We start from the raw sequence: 24,355 nt of genomic DNA, 5'->3' as shown, positions 1-24,355 counted from the left end.
CTCACCTACTTTCCTTTCCTTCCTCCTTAGGCTTTGTGCTTCCCGAATTCGTATTCGGCCTCTGTTGCTTTTTCTCCGTGTCTAGGGATCCCGGTGTTCCCGCTAGTCTTGGAGTCGGTGGGGTTCCGGCCTTCTCGCCTTTCTATTATGATTCCACCCTTATTTGTCCTGAACATCCTGCAGATAGTACTATTATGCACTCATGCGCACGGTGACGTGTTCGACTTCTACTATATGAATGATCAACACGGATCTTTCTCGCTGGTCCCAACTTTTTCCTGTCGCTCCTCTCCCAGTGCGCCTCGGAACGGATGCCGTTTGCTGGTTTCAAGTCATCTCTTCTCTAATGACATCTCTTCCTGCGCAACGTTCTTTCTGCTCTGGTTGCGCCAGACCATGGCGCTCTACACAGTTTCGGTCCTGCGACAATTGCCGCAGGAGGGTTTCTCAACGGGCGGTCAGAGCCCGACAGCTTTGAGCTACTGTAGGCACGACTCACGAGTAATATTTTAACTGGGCCACCTCCGCCTCTAACTTCCCCTACTGTTCCTGCCTTTTCGACGCTACATTTTTCGTGCTCTACATGTGCACGCCCCTGCCGGTCGTTGTATCATAGGACGTGTAATCGCTGCCGCCAGGCAGCTACACGGAGGACGGTAGCATCGTACCAGGTACTGGGAGTGGTCCGTCCTTCTTATCTGCTGCATTGTTGACCCTGTTCAGCACACACTGCAGCCCGTTCGAGACCCTGGAACGTTTTTGCCTGCAGGAGGTTCTACTCTAAGGCCTCTGGCCCCAGTTCCACACACGCCACATCCTGTTCGTGATCCTAGAGCATCCTTGCCCGCAAGGGCATCTCCTTTGAGGCCTCTAGCACCAGCTCTCCGCATACCGAGTCCTGTTAATGACAATTCTGTACATGATACTGTAGCATACTTGCCAGAAAGGAGATCCCGTTTGCGGCCTCTGGCACCAGTTCCGCAAGCGCCGATGGCTCCGCCTCCATCGTTCGATATTCTAAACGCTGCGCTTCGGCCCGTCCCTGTGCCATTATATTCGAGAACCGGGCCGGGACCCCAGAGAGTGCTACTTCCTGCAGGTCCTTTGCCGGTGTCCTCCCCACAGTCGCCACGGATCTCACAGGCATCTCCCATCAATATAGAGACAAGATGCTATCCGAATCCTTTACTGGCCACGGTCAACAGGGAGAGAACGGTAGATTTGGAGAGGTCGCTGGCCAATTTAAATCGAGCGGTAGGTTTCCTGCGTGCTGAGCTAGAGGCTCGTGCCGTCGCCTCCGATGCTTTTCCCCCGGATATCTCCTGTTCGCATATACGAGCATCCATAGCCAGATACGAGGATGAGATTTCTGCGGCTGCGAAGAGATGCGTCTGTTGTTCGTGCGGGGAACTTGTCTCCGACACAGATATCTACCGCGCACATAATGAGGATCCTTTGCTGCTGTCACTGTTGGGGAGTCTTGATCCCTGCGGCCGACATGGTAACACTTGGAATCTGTGCTCGTCGTGCCATGCTTCGCTCAATCGAAATATGATCCCCAAGTTCTCTGCGAAGAACCTTGTGAATGTGACTCGGTGCCAGGACTATCCGTCTGCTCTGGAAGGCCTCACTCTGATAGAAGAATGTCTCATTGCAAAGTGCCATCTTCTCGGTGTCGTTTTGAAACTGCGACCAGGTGGCCGCTCCTCGCCAATCAACTACCGTGCTCTCCGTGGCCATTTCATTGTCATCCCACAGGACCCAGAACCACTTCTCGAGATCCTACCGAGCCCGGAGTTGACATTACATAGTCTGATCAAGGTGTTCTGGTTGGGTCGTCGACCTCCCGTAGATTCGGACCTGATTCAATTCCTACTCGTGCGGAAGGCGAAGGTTCTGGCAGCCTTGGAGTACCTTGTCCAACATAACCACCTCTACCGTAACACCATAATTAACCGTCCCATGATCGATGACTGGGGCGATGACTTTATCCCGCCGGACCTGCGGGATACCATCATCTATCTCGACGAGCCGGATCACCACGAGCGCGAAGGTTACACGGTAAATCTACAGACAGGGAACTACGAGAACGATCTTCAGGCTGCCCAGGATAGTGCATTCGACGCGAGTGGCGGTAGCCCTTTCAATACCGGCTCTGTCGCCACGGACATAAACGGAGAACGTCAAGACCTGGATCGCCGCGTTTTGGACGCATTGTTCACCGTCCTTACGAACCAACCGGCCCCGTCGAGTGAGAGTACCTCAGCCAGAGAACGTGCAAGAGGCACACGGCCCCTTGGTCATCGAAAGATACCATTAATTTCTTACACAATCCGTGGCCAAACCACCCTGGTAAATCACTGGACGGACCCTCGTTACTTTACTGCCGCGTTTCCAACCTTGTTTCCGAGAGGCATTGGGGGCCATCTCGATGAACGAACTGTCCCGGTGTCAATTGGAGCGTTTGCCGAGTGGGCTTTGCGTCACCACAGTAGAAGGTGCGTGGCTTTCTTTGGAAAAAAAAAAAAAAAAAAAAAAAAAATTCTATAGATACTGATCTTTGTCTCTCCTTATTCCTGTAGGTTCGCACGCCACAAAACGTTCATGTACCTGCTGTATGATGTGATCCAACTCCGAAAATCCTCGCTAGGGAACGCATTCCTCATTAAACGGCAGAACTGGCAGTCGGCAGTGGACGACATCGCCTCTCTAACAGTGACCCAACTCCAGAATGCAGCGAAGACCATCGAAAGCGGCCAGAAGATTGAGGATCCGGTCATCCGACGACTGCTGCGAAATATCGAGACTGTCGGGATGCAAGTCCCGGGATCCTTCGCCCAGAAACTAAGAATGCGTTCTGAAATTCGAGGACTGATTACACGGTACGGTATGCCAGCTTTCTGGATCACTATCAACCCCTCTGACCTACGTAATCCTTTGGTCCTGATCCTGGCTGGCGTAGAGTACTCTGGGAACAACTTGGCTGCGGCAAATGCCGCTATCCGTGAGGCCGCCGTTACCTCTAATCCGGTGGCAGTCGCTGAGTTTTTCCATCAAGTCTGTAAAGCCGTTCTGGGCGGCCTTTTCGCTACTAATACTGACCGGATCGGTATCCTTGGCGATCTCTCGAACCATTTCGCTGTTGTCGAGACGAATGGTCGAGGCATGTTACATCTCCACGGATTAGCATGGGCGCGAGGAAACCTGGCTTTCACTACTTTGCGAGATCGGCTCCTCCAGGATAGCGACTTTGCGGCTCGCATGATTCGCTACTTAGAGTCAATCATTACCCAAGGCGTTGATGAGAGTATTTTGCAAGACCCTGAAGTGAACCTTCCCGGCATGCCACCGTCGGCCAAAGATTTTGAATCCGATGACGACTTCCATCTTCGACTATCGTATCACAGCAATTGTGTCGCTCGTAAAACACAAGTCCATTCGAAACACCATCTCGCCACATGCTTCAAGTACCGGCAAACAGGTCCCGGAAAGAATGCTTGTCGATTTGGCATGCCTCGAGATCTGGTCCCTGCCTCTAAGGTAGATGATTTTGGACTGATTCACCTCGCTCGAAACCATGCCTGGATAAACCCGTGGAACCCCGCCATTGCTAGTTGTGTTCGTTCTAATCAAGACATCTCCTGGATTCCGACAGTCTCCAAGTCTTTGTCGCTGATCTATTACATCACCAACTACGCCACGAAAGATGACGTCTCTCCCTGGCAGATGGTTGCCAAGGCGGCTTTGTTGAAGCAATCTATTGAGAATGCAAAGGTTGCTGAGCCACCAACAGCGACAGATCTCCGACTTCGAGAAAAAGGTGTCAATAATTTTGCACTACGCTGCTTTAATGCCCTCTCTCATGACCGAGAGATCAGTGGTGTGCAGGTCGCTAGCGTCTTGCTTCAGCTACCAACCTATTACACGATCAGCTACAACTTCGTCCGTATCAACCTCTGGTGGCTAAGGCGTTATATTCGGGCAATCATTCAGCCAGATAACCTTGAAAGCGGCCCCTCTTCTGATCCCATGGCAGAAGAACCTTGCACATATGAAACGGGCGACACCGGCCCCGTAAGCATCTTTGACAATTATAAGTGGCGTGGACCGCACCTGGCTCCTCTTTCATTATTTGAATACTGCATGCTTGTAAAGACTAAGAATATACGCGACGCTGTTGCGAATGACGTGGACTTCGAACCAACCCATCCTAGATATGGCACGCATGTACAGCACTTGGCGCGCACAACGTCCCAGGTGGCCGCCGTGACTTTCAATGGACAGCTAACGGAGTTCCAGGCCGCAGAAGACGCGATTCCGGGAGGCCATCCGAAAACGACTGCAATTATAAATGACATGGCTGAGATATTACTGGGCCTTTTTGTTCCCTGGGATCACTTGGTTGATCTCTTCCGCCGGCATGCGACAAAGCGGGACGCCCATGTTCAAGTATGGGCGGCCGTTGAACCAACCCTCCCATTTCACAATCGGGGATTTGCAAGAAACATCGAGTTGCTGCGGAAGTCTAAGGAAGACTGCCAAGCCGATGCAAGCTTGTGGAAGTCGGCGAATGGCGCAGCTGATTCATTTCACCATGACGTTGACGGATTTGAGCCGCCAAATTTTGCTTCTGATGGCGACGAGAACGATGAATGCTTTCAACTGCAGGATGAGACTTTTAACACCGAGACGTTGATCGCCGCCTATCACTCCATCAGGAAAGCATGGCATCGAGAGACGCTGGTCACTGGACGCCGGATTCCTCCCTTGCTCCGCGCCATAACCCCAGTGCGAAGCTTGCTACTACAGAGCCTCCGGCCGCTGGATATCTTTCATACTCCTGCATACGAAACATCTGGCCTAAAGTACCTCCCACCATCCACTTTACAAGCGTGGGAGGTTCACCTGAAAAGTTTCGCCAATCTTGATCATGGGCAAAGCACAGATCGTAATGCCACCAGCTCTAACTTCGCACTCGACGATTTCGACATCCAGATTGAAGATGGCATCTTGGAACCTACACTGGTTGGCTCATACACGGTCCCTGCTATGGATGACCTCCAGTCCCGGGTTGACCAGAGTCCCACTGGCGCCTCTCTGGCGTCCCTGGTCGTTGAAGTGATTCCCCTAAATCAGAAACAGCTAATGGTCGTGGAGAGGGTGCTATCTGAAGCTTTGGCCTGGGCGGACCATCCTTATGACTCAGCGCAACGCAAACAGACCCTCCTGTATGTCGGGGGTGAAGGGGGCACGGGTAAGAGCCAGATCATCAAGGCAATTGATGCCGGTATGAACCTTATCGGACGAAAACACGAGGTAATCCTCATGGCCCCAACGGGTGCAGCGGCCGATAACATTGGCGGGAATACGTACCACACATCTTTAGGGATCTCTATCGACCGCTCACGGGGAACTGCGATGACATCTCGAGTTAGACGACTCTGGTCTCGCAAGACCATCATGTTCGTGGACGAAGTAAGCATGATGGATCTGACCATGATCAAAGTCATTGATAATCACTGCAAGATCGCCAAATCCCTCGATAGATCCTCCACTGATCTTTTCGGTGGGCTTCCTGTCGTCATCTTCATCGGTGACTTTTTCCAGTTTCCACCTGTTCGGGGACCGGCCCTATGGAAGGAGCCTAGAAGGGGTAGAGATGAGGATGAGAACGGTCGGCTCCTCTGGCATCAGTTCAAACAGGTAATCATCTTGGATGAGCAAATGAGACAATCAGAAGATGCTCCGTTTCGTGATCTCCTTTCACGAGCGAGGGCTGGAACTTTGACAGAAGCCGATCGAGCCTTTCTTAACAGCAAAACTATCACGACCCTGGTCAGCCCGCTGTTGGAAGACGCCACCACTGTCGTGAAGTTAAACTCTCTGCGTCACCAGGTAAACCGCGTTCGAATTGAGCAATTCGCGCGGACCCGGTGTCAGAATGTATATGTCTTTCCTGCGCATCATACGCGGACCAGGTCTACTGGTCCTATCAACCTGCGGCTTCGTGCAGACGACTTGCTCCAGCAACCGGACCAAGGAACCAAAATCCCTTTTCCCGGACTCTTTCTCTACACCCCAAATATGCCTGCCGTTGTACTGACCAACATCTGCACCCTGCTCGGCCTGGTTAATGGCGCAGCGGGGACTGCTGTAGGAGTCGTGTTAGATCCGGCCGGTATGTTGATCTTTCGTAAACAGTGATGAAACCATCCTCTTGACACCTCCCCACTAGCTGAATTCTTTGAAATCGACGACCTCTATATCATGTGCACCAAGCCACCTGCCTGCATTTTATTCAAACCAGACAGACCAAGACCCACTGCATTTCAAGACCTTGAACCTTCCATCGTGCCAGTCTTTCCATTAGAGCGATCTATCACTATGAAGGGCTATTCGGTCCGAAGAAAGCAGGTTCCCATGTGCCCAGCGTTCTGCCTCACCGACTACAAAGTTCAAGGCTCGACTCTTGCAGCTGCGATCCTAGACCTTAAAGATGACCCCACCATCCGGGGGCAAGATCGCCATCGGAAGTATTGCTCGCTATATGTGCAGCTATCCCGGCTTCGATCCTCCAAAGGACTTCATCTTCTGCAGAAACTCGAAATAGAAGACCTTCGATTCGGACCCGATCCTCGGCTGTTGACTGAAATGCAAAGACTTCAAGAGCTCGAGAAGGAAACGATTGCTGCATGGCAGGGAAATTGAAACATACAAGCAACTCTTCACTAAAGGGTCCTTTTGCAGATATATTCTATTCTGCATCGATACTCATCCAATCACACGTTACGCCACAGGACAACGTGAGGTGGCTTGCATACAATTAGCGTATCCTAGCGAACGTTCGTGTAACTTTCCGGCACCTTACCAAATCCAAACTTTCAATGTTCATGACATCTGTAAATTCTTCCTCATTTCCCCCGGTTTCGTTTCAGGGCCACAGCGTGCGGTAGCGCGCGTCACCAGTCTTCGCCATTCTCCTTCCTTATTGGTCGGTTTCGGTGCCAAGTACTGCTGTTATTCGCTCTTCTGACTGCTCTCTGATTCGCTATTGGTCTTTCCACGCTCTCTTCTCATTGCTCTGTAGCGGTCCTCTTTCCTTCCTCCTTAGGCGTAGTGCTTCCCATATACGGTTTTGCGACTTTGTTGCTTTTTCTCGATGTCAACGGATCCTGGTCAATAGGCGTGTTTTGAGCTTCCTATAATCGCATTGCGCCTTCTTGCTTTTTCTCCATGACTGGGGATCCTGGTCCTTCCACTACCATTGCTGATCAACTGGCGCCTCCTTCTGGCGTCCTCGTCTTATATGATTCCGTCCTGCCTCGGTTCTATACACTTTATTGCTACACACATGGATCTTCCTCGCTGTCGTTGCTCCTCTATGTTTTACTTCATCCATACAGCATCAGCGTTTATGTCTCTGGTGGGATTTGTGAGCTGATGCTGTTGACTAGTTCCGAATCACCTCTACTACTATCTATAATGCAGTCTTTTCCTGCGCGAGATATTCTCTGTTCTGGTTGTACTAGACCATGGCAGTCCACACAGTTTAAAACCTGCGATGATTGTCGCCGGAAGGCTTCCCTCCGGGCACTTGCTTCTCGACAATTCGTGGCCGCTGCAGGAGAGATCAACCATTCGACTGCGCCGCCGCCTCCTACCCCTCCTGCATCAGCATTTTCCACTCTACGCATTTTGTGCTCTCAATGTGCACAGCCTTGGCAGTCGACATGTTATAAGACCTGTGATCGCTGTCGTCAACGAGCTACAGGTCGAAGAACGACTTCCCATAAGGTACGTTGTGTACACTCTTCTACTTCTTGACTGACCCTTTTGACCTCATAAGCGCAAGCCTCGTCCTGTTCGGGACACTAGGCCAGCTTTGCAGGCAAGGGGATCTATGTTACGGCCGCTTGCGCCGGCGTCGCCCGTGATACATCCGATTTGCGAGGCTGGACCTTCCTTGCTAGCAAGACGATCTCTTCAACGGACTCTCGCCCCTGTTTCGCAACGACCTTTGCCTCCGCCTCAGTCGTTCAATATCTCAGGCGCTCCGCTTCATGGACTTTCTCCACAATCAAATTCCAGAACTGAGCCGAGAACGCAAAGAGTGGTGCGTCCTGCGGCTCCTCTACCGGTGTCGCCCTTGCAGCCGTCGCTAGTCTCACGACAATTCCCTGTCGCCGAACAAAAAAGAGGCAATCCGACTTCATTAATAGCCGCGGCCAAAAGGCAAAAAACCCTACAGTTGGAAACATCACAGGTCAATTTAGATCAAGCGCTATGTTTGCTACGCGATGAGCTGGAGGCTCGCGCTGTCGCGTCTGATGCATTTCCACCAGAGATTTCCTGTTCACACATTCGAGCATCGGTAGCCAGGTACGAGGACGAGATATCCGCCGCTTCCAAAAAAGTATCTGTTGCTCATGTGGGAAACTTGTGTCCAACACTAATATCTATCGTGTCGATAATGACAATCCCTTGCTGCTGCCATTGGAGGGAATCCTTGATACCTGCGGCCAGCATGGTGAAACTTGCGATCTCTGCTCATCATGCCATGATTCACTCAACCGAGATATGATTCCCAAGTTCTCTGCAAAGAACCTTGTGAATGTAACTCTCTGCCAGGACTACCCGTCAGCTCTGGAAGACCTGACCCTGACGGAAGAATATCTCATTTCAAAGTGCCACCCTCTCGGTGTCGTTTTGAAACTGCGACCGGGCGGCCGCTCCTCGCCCGTAAACTACCATGCCCTCCGCGGTCATTTCATTGTTATCCCACAAGACCCAGAACCACTTCTCGAGATCCTGCCAAGTCCAGAGTTAGCGCTACATAACCTAATCAAGGTGTTCTGGTTGGGTGCTCGACCCCCTGCAGATTCGGACCTGAATCCATTTCTGGTCGTTCGGAAGGCGAAGGTTCTGGCGGCTTTACAATACCTTGTTCAACGTAACCACCTCTACCGTAACATCACGATCAATTATCCCATAATCGATGACTGGGGCGATGACTTCATCCCGCCGGAGCTGCGCGACAACATTATTTGTCTCGACGAACCAGATCACCATGAGCGTGAAGGGTACACGGTACGCCTGCGGACTGGAGACTACGAGAACGATCTTCAGGCTGCCCAAGACAGTGCCCTTGACCCTAGTGGTAGTGGACCTCTTATCAGTGGTTCCGTCTGTACAGACATCAATGGAGAACGTCAGGACCCCAATGTTTGCGCGCTGGAGGTACTGTTCGGTATAATCATGAACAGAACTACGCCATCGGGTGTGGACACCTCGGGTAGAGAACGTTTGCGAAACACGCGGCCCCTCGATCGTCGAAAGATGCCGGCAATCTCCTACACAATCCGCGGAGAAGCAACCCTGGTGGATCACTGGACAGATCCCCATTACTTTACTGCCGCATTCCCAACCTTGTTTCCGACAGGGATCGGGGGCCATCTCGATGAGCGAAGTATCTCGGTGTCACTCGGAGCTTTCGCCGACTGGGCTATGTGTCACCACAGTAGAAGGTGGGTCATTTTCTTTAAAAAGTAATTAAATAGTGATGATTTCCTCTGCTTATTGGCGTAGGTTCGCACGACACAAGACCTTTATGTACCTTCTGTATGATGTGATCCAGCTCCGCAAGTCATCGATGGGCAACGCGTTCCTCATCAAACGGCAGAATTGGCAATCAGCTATGGATGATATCGCCTCTCTGACTGTGAACCAGCTCCAGGATGCAACGAAGGCGGTTGCAACTGGCCAGAAAATCGAGGATCCGATCATCCGGCGACTGCTGCGAAATATCGAGACTATCGGGATGCAGGTCCCGGGATCTTTCGCCCAGAAACTAAGAATGCGATCTGAGATTCGAGGACTGATAACCCGGTATGGCATGCCCGCTTTTTGGATCACCATCAACCCGTCCGACCTGCGGAATCCCCTGGTCCTGATCCTGGCCGGGGTAGAGTACTCTGGGGACATCTTTACTGCTACAAATGCCGCTATCCGTGAGGCTGCGGCTACCTCTAACCCGGTGGCAGTCGCTGAGTTCTTCCATCACGTCTGTAAAGCCATCTTGGACGGACTCTTCGCTACCAATACTAGCCGGATCGGTATCCTTGGCGATCTCTCGAACCATTTTGCTGTTGTCGAGACGAACGGTCGAGGCATGCTGCACCTCCACGGATTGGCATGGGCCAAGGGGAATCTGGCTTTCACTGGTTTCCGGGACCGGCTTCTCCAGGATAGCGACTTTGCAGCTCGCCTGATTCGTTACTTGGAGTCAATTATTATGCAGGGCGTTGACGAGAGTATTCCGCACGACCCCGAAGTGAACCTTCCCAATATGCCACCGTCAGCCAAAGTCTCCGAATCCGATAGCGACTTTCATCTCCGACTATCTTATGATGGCAATTGCGTCGCTCGTAAAATGCAAGTCCATTCCAGAAACCATCTCGCAACATGCTTCAAGTATCGACAAACTGGATCCAGAAAGAATGCTTGTCGATTCGGCATGCCTCGAGATCTCGTTCCCACTTCTAACATAGATGAGTTTGGACTAATTCACCTTGCTCGAAATCATGCCTGGATAAATCCGTGGAACCCGGCCATCGCCAGCTGTGTCCGCTCTAATCAAGACATCTCTTGGATCCCAACGATTTCCAAGTCATTGTCTCTGATCTACTACATCACGAATTATGCTACGAAAGATGATGTCTCCCCATGGCAGGTAGTTGCCAAGGCGGCTCTATTGAAGCAGTCCATTGAGAAGGCAAAAGTTGCTGAGCCACCAACGGCGACAGACCTGCGACTTCGAGAGAAGGGTGTTAGGAATTTTGCACTACGCTGCTTCAATGCCCTCTCTCATGACCGAGAGATCAGTGGCGTACAGGTCGCTAGCATGTTACTGCAGCTACCAACCTACTACACGATCAACTACAACTTTGTCCGCATCAATCTTTGGTGGTTAAGACGCTATATCCGGGCAATCATTCAGCCAGATAACCTTGAACGTAGTGGCTCTTCTGATCCTATCGCAGAGGAACCTTGTGCGTACGAGAGTGGCGACACCGCACCCGTAAGCATCTTTGACAATTATAAGTGGCGTGGGCCACACCTGGCTCCCCTTGCATTATTTGAATATTGCATGCTTGTAAAGACTAAGAGTGTACGCGATGTCATTGCGGAAGACATGGACTTCGACCCGAACCACCCTAGATATGCCACCCACGTACAGCGCCTGGCACGCACCTCACCCCAGGTGGCCACTGTGACTTTCAACGGACAGCTCACTGAATTCCAGGCCGCAGAAGATGCAGTTCCCGGAGGCCATCCCAAAACGACTGCAGTCATGAATGACATTTCTGAGATATTATTAGGGCTCTTTGTTCCGTGGGATCGCTTAACTAATCTCTTCTTACGGTATGCGACGAAACGGGACGCCTGCGTTCAAGTCTGGGCGGCCGTTGAGCCGACCCTCGCATTACACAATCGGGGATTCGCAAGAAACATCGAACTTCTGCGGAAATCCAAGGAAGACTGCCAGGCTGATGCAAGACTATGGAAGTCAGCAAACGGTGCAACTGACACATCTCTCCATGATATTGACGACTGCGAGCCCGCAAGTTTTGGTTCCGATGGTGAAGAACAATCCTTTCGTCTACAGGATGAGACTTTTAATGCGGAAACATTGATCGCAGCTTACCACTCCATCAGCAAAGTGTGGCGTCGAGAGACCCTAGTCACTGCACGGCGGATCCCTCCCTTGCTCCGCGCGATAGCCCATCAAAGCTTGTCTCTTCAAAATCTTCAGTCGCTTGATATCTTACGCATTCCTGCGTACCAAACATCTGGCCTAAAATTCGTCCCACCATTCACTTTACAGTCATGGGAATCTCGACTGAAAGGACTCGCCAGCCTTGGTCAGGAGGAAAGCACGGATCGCGGCGCTACAGCCTCGAGCTCTACACTTGACGATTTCGACCTCCAGATGGAAGATAGCATCTTGCAACCTACCCTAACTAACTCCGATATGATTTGTGCGGTGGATAATCACCGATCCTGGGTTGGCCAGAATCCTACTGGCGCCGCCCTTACGACACTGGTTAGTGAAGTGGTTCCCCTAAATCGGAAACAACGAATGGTTGTGCAGAAGATCCTTTCTGATGCGTTGGCCTGGGCCGACCACCCTTATGATTCGACAAAACGTGAACAGCTCCTTCTTTATGTCGGAGGCGAAGGCGGCACCGGAAAGAGCCAGATCGTCAACGCAGTTGTCGCTGGTATGAACATGGTCGGACGGAAAGACGAGGTGATCCTTATGGCGCCAACGGGAGCGGCAGCCGATAACATCGGTGGGAATACGTACCATACATCGTTAGGGATTTCCATCGACCGCTCCCGCGGAACCGCAATGAAAGCGAGAGTGAGACGGATCTGGTCCCGCAAGACTATCATGTTCGTGGACGAAGTCAGCATGATGGATCTGACCATGATCAGCGTGATTGATAATCACTGCAAGATCGCTAAATCCCTCGACAGGTCCTCCCCTGATCTTTTTGGTGGCCTTCCCGTTATCATCTTTATCGGCGACTTTTTCCAGTTTCCACCTGTTCGGGGCCCAGCACTATGGAAGGAACCAAGAAGAGGATCGGGTGAGGATGAACACGGTCGGCTCCTCTGGCATCAGTTCAAACAGGTGATCATCTTAGATGAGCAAATGAGACAGTCGGAAGATGCTCCATTTCGAGATCTCCTATCACGAGCGAGAACAGGCACTTTGACTGAAGCCGATCGCTCCATCCTTAACAGCAAAACCATCACGTCCCTAGTCAGCCCTCAATTAGAAGATGCCACCACTGTCGTTAAGCTAAACTCTCTCCGTCACCAGGTGAATCGTGTTCGAATAGAGCAATTTGCGCGGACCCGGTGCCAAAAAGTCTATATATTTCCTGCGCTTCATACGCGGACCAGGTCTACTGGCCCTATCAACCTGCGACTTCGTGCAGACGGCTTGCTCCAGCAACCGGACCAAGGCACCAAAATCCCTTTCCCGGGTCTCTTTTTGTACACCCCGAATATGCCTGCCGTTGTACTGACTAACATCTGCACCCCGATCGGCCTGGTTAATGGCGCAGCGGGAACTGCTGTAGGGGTCGTCCTAGATCCGGCCGGTGTGTTGATCTTTCGTAAACAGTCATGAAACTATCTCCTGACACCACCCCACAAGCTGAATTCTATGAAATCGACGATCTCTATATCATGTGCACCAAGCCACCTGCCTGCATTTTATTCAAACCAGACAGACCAAGACCCACTGCATTTCAAGACCTTGAACCTTCCATCATCCCAGTCTTTCCATTAGAGCGATCCATCACACTAAAAGGCTATTCGGTCCGAAGAAAGCAGGTCCCCATGTGCCCAGCGTTCTGCCTCACCGACTATAAAGTCCAAGGTTCGACGCTTGCAGCTGCGATCCTGGACCTTAAAGATGACCCCACCATTCGCGGGCAAGACCGTCACCGGAAGTATTGCTCTTTGTACGTGCAGCTATCCCGACTCCGATCCTCCAAAGGACTACATGTTCTGCAGAAGCTCGAAATGCAAGACCTTCGATTCGGACCCGATCCTCGCCTGTTGACTGAAATGCAAAGACTTCAAGAGCTCGAGGAGGAAACGATTGCTGCATGGCAGGGAAATTGAAACATACAAGCAACTCTTCACTAAAGGGTCCTTTTGCAGATATATTCTATTCTGCATCGATACTCATCCAATCACACGTTACGCCACAGGACAACGTGAGGTGGCTTGCATACAATTAGCGTATCCTAGCGAACGTTCGTGTAACTTTCCGGCACCTTACCAAATCCAAACTTTCAATGTTCATGACATCTGTAAATTCTTCCTCATTTCCCCCGGTTTCGTTTCAGGGCCACAGCGTGCGGTAGCGCGCGTCACCAGTACTACCCTGCGCGAGCTGCCCGCAAAGTTTGGCTGCGTTGTCACTGTAAAATCGTCCCAAATTCTCGCCGCTGATTCGTCAACTTCCGCCGCCAAGACCCGCTCTATCCGTCGTAGCTGTTATGGTTCTAGGGTTCTAGGGCTTCATTCTACGCTTCTCTTTACGTTTCCCTTCTATGACTGGCTCGTCCTTGGTTGTAAAACCCTCTTCTTAGCTTAAGTTTAGCATTGCTGTTCACTTTCACGCTTACCGTCGCCGATTCGCTGACTTGTGGAATCCTCACTGGGCTTGGCTATCGCTGGTCCACGAGGCTCTATAGCTTCATCTGCACTGGTCGCAAGTTTACCTTTCGTGCTTACCTCTCTTCTGCTCTATAGCTCTCTTCTTACCAAAACCCACTACAAGTTGTTCCCACGCCTTGCTTCACTAACATGTGAGAGCACACAGAGTGCAGTCGGGCCTTTTGTTACAGTTACTTAGCTTTATAGTCTGATTCGATTGTTTGGGCTATTCATAATTCGAATAGAGCCAATCGGCTTCGGCTGCTGTCTTCCGTAACTTTAAGTGCGCTATGATCGTGCAGCCATAGCTCCTCGCACTCCCGCTATACCCGATATATTCGACTATTACCTCACGAAAGAAAGAGATTCCCTAGCTTGGCTCTTTTGTGGGATTTTACTTCTATGTTTCATTCTGCTAGTTTTAATATATGTCCCGCTCTTCAATCTTCTTGACTTTACGGATGTGTTTTTGCATCTATGCTCGCCTAATCATCATATCCTACGCCGCACTTTACTACGTAACTTAGTACATATATAATTGGCTGTTCCTAATAGTTTGCAGTTTCTGTATGATTCCCTATAGGTGCATGTTTAGCACATACGACCATAGGGTGTGGAGAACAGGGCTTCCCGTCCGCTCAGCCGTACTTAAGCCACTCGCCGGCTAGTTAGTAGTATGGTGGGTGACCACATGCGAATCCTAGCTGTTGTATGTTTTTCCTTTCCTTTTTGGAAGGTGAAAAATAAGAGCATTACTGTTTTGAGCGTTAGGTAGGTGTGGCTTCGTCTTCATGACGGATGCCCTCGTTATCAATACTGCCACGATTTTCAACGTCGTTTTTTTCACATATTTTTGTATCCATACTCGTCCAATCATCACACCCTACGCCGTACTTTGCTTCACAACTGGTATGCATATAATTGGCTGATTATAGGACATACGTGTGTACCTTTCCGGTGCCTTATCCAAACTAAACGTTCGACTTTCCATGTTATCACTCAATTTACGATTCACTTTCCGTACTTGTTTCGTTTCAGGGCCACAGCGTGCGACAGCGCGCGTCACCAGTCGCCTTCGCAGCTCCGGGTACCTGCCTTATTTTCGCTGTTTTCGGATTAGATAGTCTTGGCTTAGGGTTGTAGGGTTATTTGTGCATATTCATGCAGGTTGTGTTGCCTTGATTGCTTCATCATCTGCTTGTCGCCATCCATTCTATTGCAACGCAGGGAATTCTATCGCCACTATAGTGCCCTCTTAGTGCGTTTAGTGCGTTTGTTCTCCAGTTTGCCCCTCCCCTTACTTTGGTCTCGGTAACCCTTGGAATGTTATCTAATCGAATTTGTTCTGGCTGTGGTCGTCAAGTACGTATGGCTACGGCAATTCAATCACCGAGATGTCCTGCTTGTCGATTCTCCTTGCTCCCCCTATGCCGGAAACGCGCCCCTGCTTGCGTTGCCACGTACCAATTCCCGCGGACTCTCCAAATATCCGCTGCGTGCGTTGTGAAGCTGCACGCTATCCGGAACCTTGTTATACTCCATGCTACGACTGCCGAGTTCCCATTCTAGTTCGACCGGGTGTCATGCGCTGTCGTAGCTGTATATTAAGGAGATCAAGTGTGGTGCAGCCTCCCTCTGATTTTCGCCAAACTACTGATGTTTCTTTCAATCCTACTTTAAATTCATTTCAACCGATAAGTGCTCCCATACAGGCCCCTCAACCCAAACGTCGGAGGTCTTTACCTCCAGCCCCAGCATTAGAAAGACAGCCTTCGGTTCTCGACCGGGCCGTTGCGTTCCTGCTCCAGGAACATAAGTCTCGCGTGTCTGCCTCGGATTTGTTCCCACCAGACGTATCCACCTCACTAGTGCGCCGCTCTATGGCTCGATTCGAGAAGGAAATGGGTGTTGCCAGCCGAGACATTGCTTGTTGTTCATGTGGCATGTTAATTCCTCCTGCCGATACCCGTCAGATTCCCGATGAGGATCCTGTATTACGGCCATTGGAAGGGTTTCTGGATCTGTGCGGTTATACTGATGGCTTCTGGAATCTGTGCCCAGGATGCAATGCGGCTCTCCTACGGGGTTCTGCTCCGAAATTCTCGGCCATGAACAAAATCAACGTGACCCTGTGCCAAAATTACCCTGAAGATCTTACAGATCTCACTCTTACTGAAGAATATCTGATTGCCAAGTCCCATCCTGCAGGAGTGGTATTAAAGCTGCGTCCTGGTGGTCGATCATCTTCGGCGAACTACCATGCGTTGCGCGGCCATTTTATCATCATACCGCAGAATCCGAAACCGCTACTTCAAATACTGCCCAGCCCCGAGCTTCAATTCACGGAGCTCATCAAGGTTTTCTGGATGGGTAAACATCGCCCAAATGAAACCGACCTAAGACCTTTCCTGATTGTCCGCAAAACCAAGGTTCTCGCTGCTCTACAATTCCTCACTCATAATAATCCGCTGTATCAAGATGTCCAGATTTCTCATTCTACCATGGCAGGGTGGCCCGACGATTTTATCCCGTCGGCTATACAACAGGATATGATATGCTTGGATGAGACCGACCATGATGAACGAACAGGCTATAGTGTCAACTTACAGGAGGGCAATTTCGAGAACGACTGGCAGGCTGCGGAGGATGACTCAGGCCATTTGGCCGAAGATTTCATTCCCGTTACTAGTTCCGTTACGATTGATTTGAATGGTGATCGTCAGAATCATGACCTGCGTCTGCTCAATACAGTACAGGCCCTCAGTGATCGCCCATCCTGTGAAATGCGGCCGGAAGGTATTCCCGGGGATCAGATGGGCCAGTCTCATTCCTCAGACAGCCCACGCCACCGCCCTGTGATTGAATATTGTATTCAGGGGCAGGCTTCACTCCTCAATCAATGGCAAGATCATCATTACTTCACATCTGCATTCCCCACGCTTTTCCCCACCGGCGAGGGGGGCCATCTAGAAAATCGAGAAACTCCGGTATCTCTCGCAGCTTTTGCTAACTGGGCACTGCGTCATCACAGTCGCAGGTATGCTCGCCTCCGTGATTGTATATTATCCAAACTGACAGGATCAGGTTTGCCCGGCACAGGACATTCATGTACTTGTTATATGATGTCCTCCAGCTGCGCAATTCGTGTCGCGGCAACTCACTATTAATCAAAAGATCCCAGTGGGCTTCCGTAACACGGGATCTTAGTTTCTTAAATTACGATCGCTTGAGAAAAGCCGCTGAGGAAATCGTCGGGCATCATGTTCCTTCAGATCCACTCGTCCGAAGGTTGCTCCGGAATATCACCGCCATTGGGGTACAAGTTCCAGGGTCTTTCTTCCAAAAACTGCAGATGCGCGCCGAGCTCCGAGGCCTTATGGTGCGGGAGGGAATGCCTGCTTTATGGATGACGATCAACCCAGCTGACCTTCAAAATCCTCTTGTGCTCGTCCTTGCTGGACTGCAGTACTCGGCAGAGTCCCCCTCTGATGTGAATACGGCAATCAGATGTGCCACTGCCACCTCTGATCCGGTAGCTGTCGCCCGATTTTTCCACCATACTTGCAAAGCAGTTCTCGACGGTCTCCTGGGGGGTAAGCCCGCCGAATTAGGCATCTTTGGGGACGTGTCCAACTATTTTGGTGTCGTTGAGAGTAACGGGCGGGGAATGCTACATCTACACACTTTGGTTTGGCTGCGAGGAAATCTCGGTTTCAGCCAACTACGAGACCGTATTCTTACAGACCGTGACTTCGCTGGTCGGATGATCGTGTACTTAGAGTCAATCATCGTGCACAGTCTCCACGGGCCTGTTGGCACTGCCCAGGAAACTACACCGGGGACACCGCCCTCGCCAACCGCACCAGGGTTGGACAGTGAATTTGCAGATAAACTTTTCCTTGATAGCAATTCCGTTGCCCACGCCAGGCAGCTTCACTCTAAGCGACACACAGCAACTTGTTTTAAATACCTCCGGCGGGGGTCAGCCTCTGGTTCCTGTCGCTTTGGCATGCCCAGGGATATTTTGGAAAGGTCTAGAGTAGATGACTACGGCATTGTGCATCTGGCGAGGAATCATGCTTGGGTCAATCCGTGGAACCCTGCGATAGCAAGCTGCATCCGCTCGAACCACGATATTTCCTGGATTCCAACTATGTCAAAATCGCTGTCGCTTCTTTATTACATCACAAACTATGCGACGAAGGATGATGTCTCGCCGGGTCAGATAGTAGCCAAAGCTGCCCTGCTCAAACAAGCTATCTATCGCGCAAACTCTGCTTCTGCACCGCGCCAAGTGGATATGAGACTACGTGAGAGAGGTATGGACAAATTCGCTCTCCGCTGTTTCAACAGTCTCTCGCAAGACCGTGAGGTGAGTGGCGTGCAGGTAGCAAGCACAATACTTCAACTTCCCTCGTATTATACATTGAATTACAATTTTTCCCGGATCAACCTCTGGTGGTTGAGACGATACGTTCGGTCGATAATCCACCCCGAGAAGCTTCAGAGTCAGACACCCTCGGATTCCATCGGAGAGGAACCATGCAATTATGATCGATGTACCATGACACCTGCGAACGTATTTGATAACTACAAGTTTCGAGGTGATCTTCTATCATCCTTGTGCATCTTCGAGTACTGCATGGTAGTCCGCACGAAGAGACTTCAGGACGCGACGGCCGAAGATATACCGTTTCACGAAACGCATCCGCGATACCCGACGCAGGTCCAAAGGCTGGCCCGGTCCACTTCTCAACTATCCACCGTCACCTTACAAGGCGAGCTAACAGAATATCAGTCCTCAGAAGATGCTGTGTTAGGTGGCCATCCTCTAACTGCAGCGATTCAGAATGATCTAGCCGAGATCCTCCTTGGTCTGTTCATTCCCTGGCAGAATCTACACTCGCTGTTTCACGAAGCACCAACTGCAACTGGCAGCACGACTGGCGATCTTCACTACACCTGGATTTCGGTGGAACCAACCCTTCCTTCGTATATTCGAACTTTCGCGCAAAACATCGAGCTTTTACGGAAGTCGAAAGAGGATTGCCATGCTGATATGACTCTGCGCAATCTCTCTCATCAACATACATCCCCGCTGGATCAGGAACTCACCATTCCGCCTTATCCTGTTTCAGATTCCGAGGACGAGTCCATGTTAAATTCGCAAACGGGTGACTCTTTCTGCAAGGAAACGCTTTTGGCCGCGTTTTTGTCAATAAGCCGAGGCTGGTCGAATGATGCATATGATGCACAACAACAAATCCCCAATCTTTGCTCCACAGCTTTTCCATCTTCCACTCTTCAGTTTGACACATTTGCATCAATTCCAACTTCAAATGCCGCCTTATACGAATTGACTGGCCTTCAATTGCTCTCGTCTTTGACCTTGCAGGAATGGAAAACGAGACTCGATAATCTAACCAAACCCAGGGATCCAAATGAACAGTCCGACGAAGCCATTGCACTTAACTCTGATCTTGATGACTTCAATTTTGAGTTGACCGATGAAGTTTTAGTCCCCATGCTTACCCACTCAGGGCCCTCCGATGACTTGCAAGACCATCATATCGATATAAGTCAGAGCCCAACGGGCGCATCGATAACGTCAATCATTTGCGATACTGTGCCATTGAATGGGAAACAACGTCTTGTTGTGGAGAAGGTCATGACCGATCTGCTGGCCTGTGCTGACAACCCCTATGATTCTGCTTCCCGGAGTCAGACTTTGCTTTACATAGGTGGTGAGGGTGGGGTAGGAAAAAGTCAAATCATTAAAGCCGTTGTCGCAGCAATGGACCTAATACATCGCAAGGAGGAAGTCATTCTTATGGCACCCACAGGGGCAGCTGCTGATGTTATTGGGGGCAGCACGTACCACACGTCTCTTGGGATCTCACTGAACCGGTATAGACAGGGAGGGTGAGTCCTAGGGTTCGCAGACTTTGGTCTCGGAAAACCGTCATGGTCATAGATGAGATCAGCATGGTCGACCTGGCCGCATTGAGCATTATCAATACACACTGCAAGATTGCTCGATCTCTGGATAGGTCGTCAACCGATCTTTTTGGAGGATTGCCCGTGGTGATTTTGATGGGAGATTTCCATCAATTTCCTCCAGTTCAGGGCCAACCCTTATGGAAACTTCCGAGGAACGACACGGAACAGGACGGTAAATTGATCTGGAATCAATTTAAACAGGTTGTCATCCTCAACGAGCAAATGCGCCAGGCAGAGGACGTATCATACAGAGACCTGTTAAGTCGGGCGAGGTCCGGTAAACTGACCTCCGACGATCTGGCGATGCTAAATTCAAAAGCGATTTCTTCGCTCGCCGATCCCCAATTGCAAACATCGCCGGCCATCGTCAAATTGAATTCGCTGCGTCATGTCATAAACCGCCTTCAAATTGAACGTTTTGCTCGCGCCAGACGTCAGAGAATCTTCGTTTTCCCGGCCGTCCACACTCGAACGAAATCCTCAGGCCCGACCGCCCTTCGCTTGCGGGCGGATCACTTGCTGGGATTGCCGGAGCAAGGCGCCAAGATTCCATTTCCTGGGCTCATTCTCTACACTCTTTCCATGCTGACAATGGTGCTGACGAACATTTGCACGCCAGCGGGCCTAGTAAATGGTGCCACCGGCCGAGCCGCAGGCGTAGCGGTTGACCCCGAAGGTAAGTCACTAACACAAATATATAATCTCACCATTCTGAAGCGAGCCACGTGCGATTAGCGGAATTCATAGAATTGGACAGCCAATACATTTTTTGTACGAGACCACCACTCTGTCTTCTTTTCAAACCCGCACGCACACAGGCAAATTATTCCTATTTCGAAGACGGTTCCTTGCCTATCTTTCCGCTCGAGATGTCTATCACGTGAAAGGCTATTCAGTCCGACGAAAGCAGATCCCGGTCTGTCCAGCATTTTGTCTCACTGACTATAAGATTCAAGGTGCGACTCTCGATTCTGCCATTCTAGATCTGAAAAATGATCGCAAGAATCGGTGGTACGGCTCTCACCGAAAATACTGTTCAACATATGTACAGTTATCGCGTTTGCGATCGATGGGTGGTCTTCACCTCCTGCAGCCGATCGGCATGAGTGATATCGAGCAGAGACCGGACCCTCATCTCCTGGAAGAAATGCGAAGGCTAGATTTACTGCAACAAGAGACCCTTGGTGCATGGCAAACCAGTGCTTGCGGATGAATAGCAAATTCATCCAATCATCCTTGGACACATGCGATTTGCATTCGTAAGCAGTAGTCACGCATACAAGTGCACCATTTTTCAACAACTGGCCATACTTTAAGACTCATCACATTTTCGCTCGTATCTGCAGAATGTACCCTGCGTGCCGTGAGCGTGCACGAAGTAGACTACCTCCCTGACACGCCCTTTCAGATCAACGAAGTGAATTAATACCCCGCGTTCCCTTCTACGTGCCTTTCTAGTTGTATTTTATAGCATTTGTTGTTTCACCACCCCTGCTTGCTGTCGAGTGGCTAAATTTTTTTTTTCAACATGCCATCAAATAAATCCTTTCCCGCTATATTACACGTGCGCGATTTCGTCGAACATGTTGAACCAGATCCAACGCGTCCGGGTAAAGGGCTCTCGATGCAGTTACGTGTTTCGCTTAATATACCGTTCAAAGATATTGAATCAGACGATGTTGAATCAAATGACATCCCCACTTTCATTAGATTCTTCAATGAGGGCAATCACTCTGTTATTTACCAACCCAATACTTTTATTTATTCGTCTGGGGTTTTTTTCACTACCTTATCTGAAGATGGCGGATTCCACATTGTACTCCATGCTCATAATTTGGACCGGTCGGTACATCTATACCATATCGACCAAAGTACTTTGCTAATACCATGCAGCCATCCGGGGGATCAAGAGGATACGGATTCATACTTTATGCACTGTCCCGGTGCTGCCCAGCCCATAGTGACTTTTCTCGGCGTCGTTCTTGAACGCAGAGGACAATTGAACGACGGACGAAATTTACTTCACTATCGTCTTCAAACAACTGTTTACAACCCATCAACTCGTACGCCTCATACGTTTCCCATAACCGCTTTCTTTAAGAACGGGCAGCGTTGGGCAAACTTCCCACCGCTCTATGCCAACGCCTCTGTGTTTGTGACGGGTCGCATATTTGGCCTCACCAAAGAGAATCGTCAGTTAGCTGTTGTAACAGATGACATCCATTTCCTGCTAACAGCAACAAGTAGTCTTCCCCCAACCCCTTCTTCTGCGTCCGGAAAAAGAAAACGCGTTGACCGCTGGTCCCAAAGGGCTGGGCCAACAACACCGTCCAAATCTACGTCGGAATCTCATAATCCGCAGCTTGCAAATCCCATGACAGCGAATACTCTTGTTGACGAAGACGAGGAAGGCACTCAGATTACGTGGGCTGACACTTTGGACGAACCCGAGAGATCACCACAAGCAAGCACCCCTACGCCAGAGAGACGTTCACAAAGACCAAGAAAGACTTCATACTGTACGCCGATATACTTGCACAGTCGAAATAAGAATCCGGCCAAGGATTCGAAACTTACTCCATCTCGCGTTGCGGGTATTAGTCATTCGGAAGGCTTCTTTTCATTGGCTCGTAGAATTCATTCGCATTTCCACTTCATTCAAAACGCTTCAACGCTGCTTTTCGCTTCCAATGCCTATTCCTCCTGACTTTCGTTTCAGGGCCGATGCGTGCAACGCGCGCGTCTTCCAGTCAAATACGCCATAAAACGCGATACAGCCAAGCAGGGGTTCTCCCTGCAGTAACCAAAAAAGGGTTAGCGTAGTTTCGGGTACGGGCCGAGAAACACAGCGTGTGTCCCTACAGGGGAATCTGTTTTCGAAATCAACTGAATGTGAGGAAACAGGGAGCAGTGCATGACAGTTTGATGAACGATGAAGAGACACGGGACGCAGTGGCACTCGCGATTCAGGAACCCCAAGCGAGGAGAATCCAAGGGCGGCTCGTGACAACCCCGATGGCACATCACAAATGGACCAAGATGGTTCCCTCCGCTTGGAGGGAGGGCCGATGGGCAATCCGAAGCATGCTGTGGGTAAATAAGGATGTGGAAGCGGAGCAAGTGCCGATCGAGTCGCCGGACCTGACCGCAGCGGTCATCCGCCTCCCGGAGCGCCTGATATTTATGGCATCGGTCTACGTAGAGGGCGGAGATGCCGTAGCGTTGGACGACGCATGTGATCGCCTCAGAAAAGCAATCAGTAAGGTACGGCAAGACGCGGGAACGGTGGTGGAGATCATGATCGTGGGAGACTTTAACCGCCACGATCAGCTCTGGGGAGGAGACGAAGTGTCTTTGACAAGACAGGGAGAGGCGGATCCAATCATCGACCTCATGAACGAATTTTCTCTTAGCAGCCTACTCAAACGAGGCACCAAGACATGGCACGGCGGAGGACAGAATGGGGACTGCGAGTCCACGATCGACCTCGTCCTGGCCTCAGAAAACTTGACACAATCTATGGTCAAATGTGCGATACATGGGACAGAGCACGGCTCGGACCACTGCGCCATTGACACCGTTTTTGACGCCCCGTGGCCGGCTCCACAACATCCAGAGCGACTTTTGCTGAAAAATGCGCCATGGAAGGAAATCAATGCCCGGATTGCGACGGCGCTCGTCGCCACCCCGTCGGAAGGCACGGTGCAGCAGAAAACCGACCGACTCATGTCTGTGGTGTCGGAGGCGGTGCATGCTTTGACGCCGAGGGCCAAACCGTCGCCACACGCAAAGCGATGGTGGACGGCCGACCTAACACAACTCCGCCAGATATACACATATTGGAGAAACCACGCCCGCTCGGAGCGACGGGCAGGGCGAAAGGTGCCGCATCTGGAGAACATGGCCGCGAGTGCAGCGAAACAATACCACGATGCAATACGGAAACAAAAGAAGAAGCACTGGAATGAGTTTCTGGCCGACAACGAGAATATATGGGAAGCCGCGAAATACCTAAAGTCGGGAGATGATGCAGCATTCGGGAAGGTCCCACAGCTCCTCAGGGCGGATGGAACTATGACCGCCGATCACAAAGAGCAAGCGGAGGAACTGCTGA

At 50.7% G+C, this 24,355-nt stretch overlaps 1 protein-coding gene across 1 annotated transcript; it reads left to right on the top strand.

The window, feature by feature from the left end:
* Positions 1–23,256: 23,256 nt before the first annotated feature.
* N7446_010662 (exonuclease/endonuclease/phosphatase family protein) lies at positions 23,257–24,355 on the top strand (the record flags this gene model as incomplete). Its single annotated transcript, XM_058519405.1, has 2 exons — positions 23,257–24,285; positions 24,335–24,355. 2 exons carry the CDS (start codon positions 23,257–23,259, stop codon positions 24,353–24,355), a joined length of 1,050 nt encoding a protein of 349 aa, XP_058368243.1.

Source organism: Penicillium canescens (genome assembly GCF_028828765.1).
Source record: "Penicillium canescens strain IBT 15451 chromosome Unknown utg000007l_segment0_segment0, whole genome shotgun sequence".
In the NCBI taxonomy this organism is placed as follows: domain Eukaryota; kingdom Fungi; phylum Ascomycota; class Eurotiomycetes; order Eurotiales; family Aspergillaceae; genus Penicillium; species Penicillium canescens.
The sequence above is the reverse complement of the archived record's forward strand: the minus strand, read 5'-3'. Positions and strand labels throughout refer to the sequence as shown.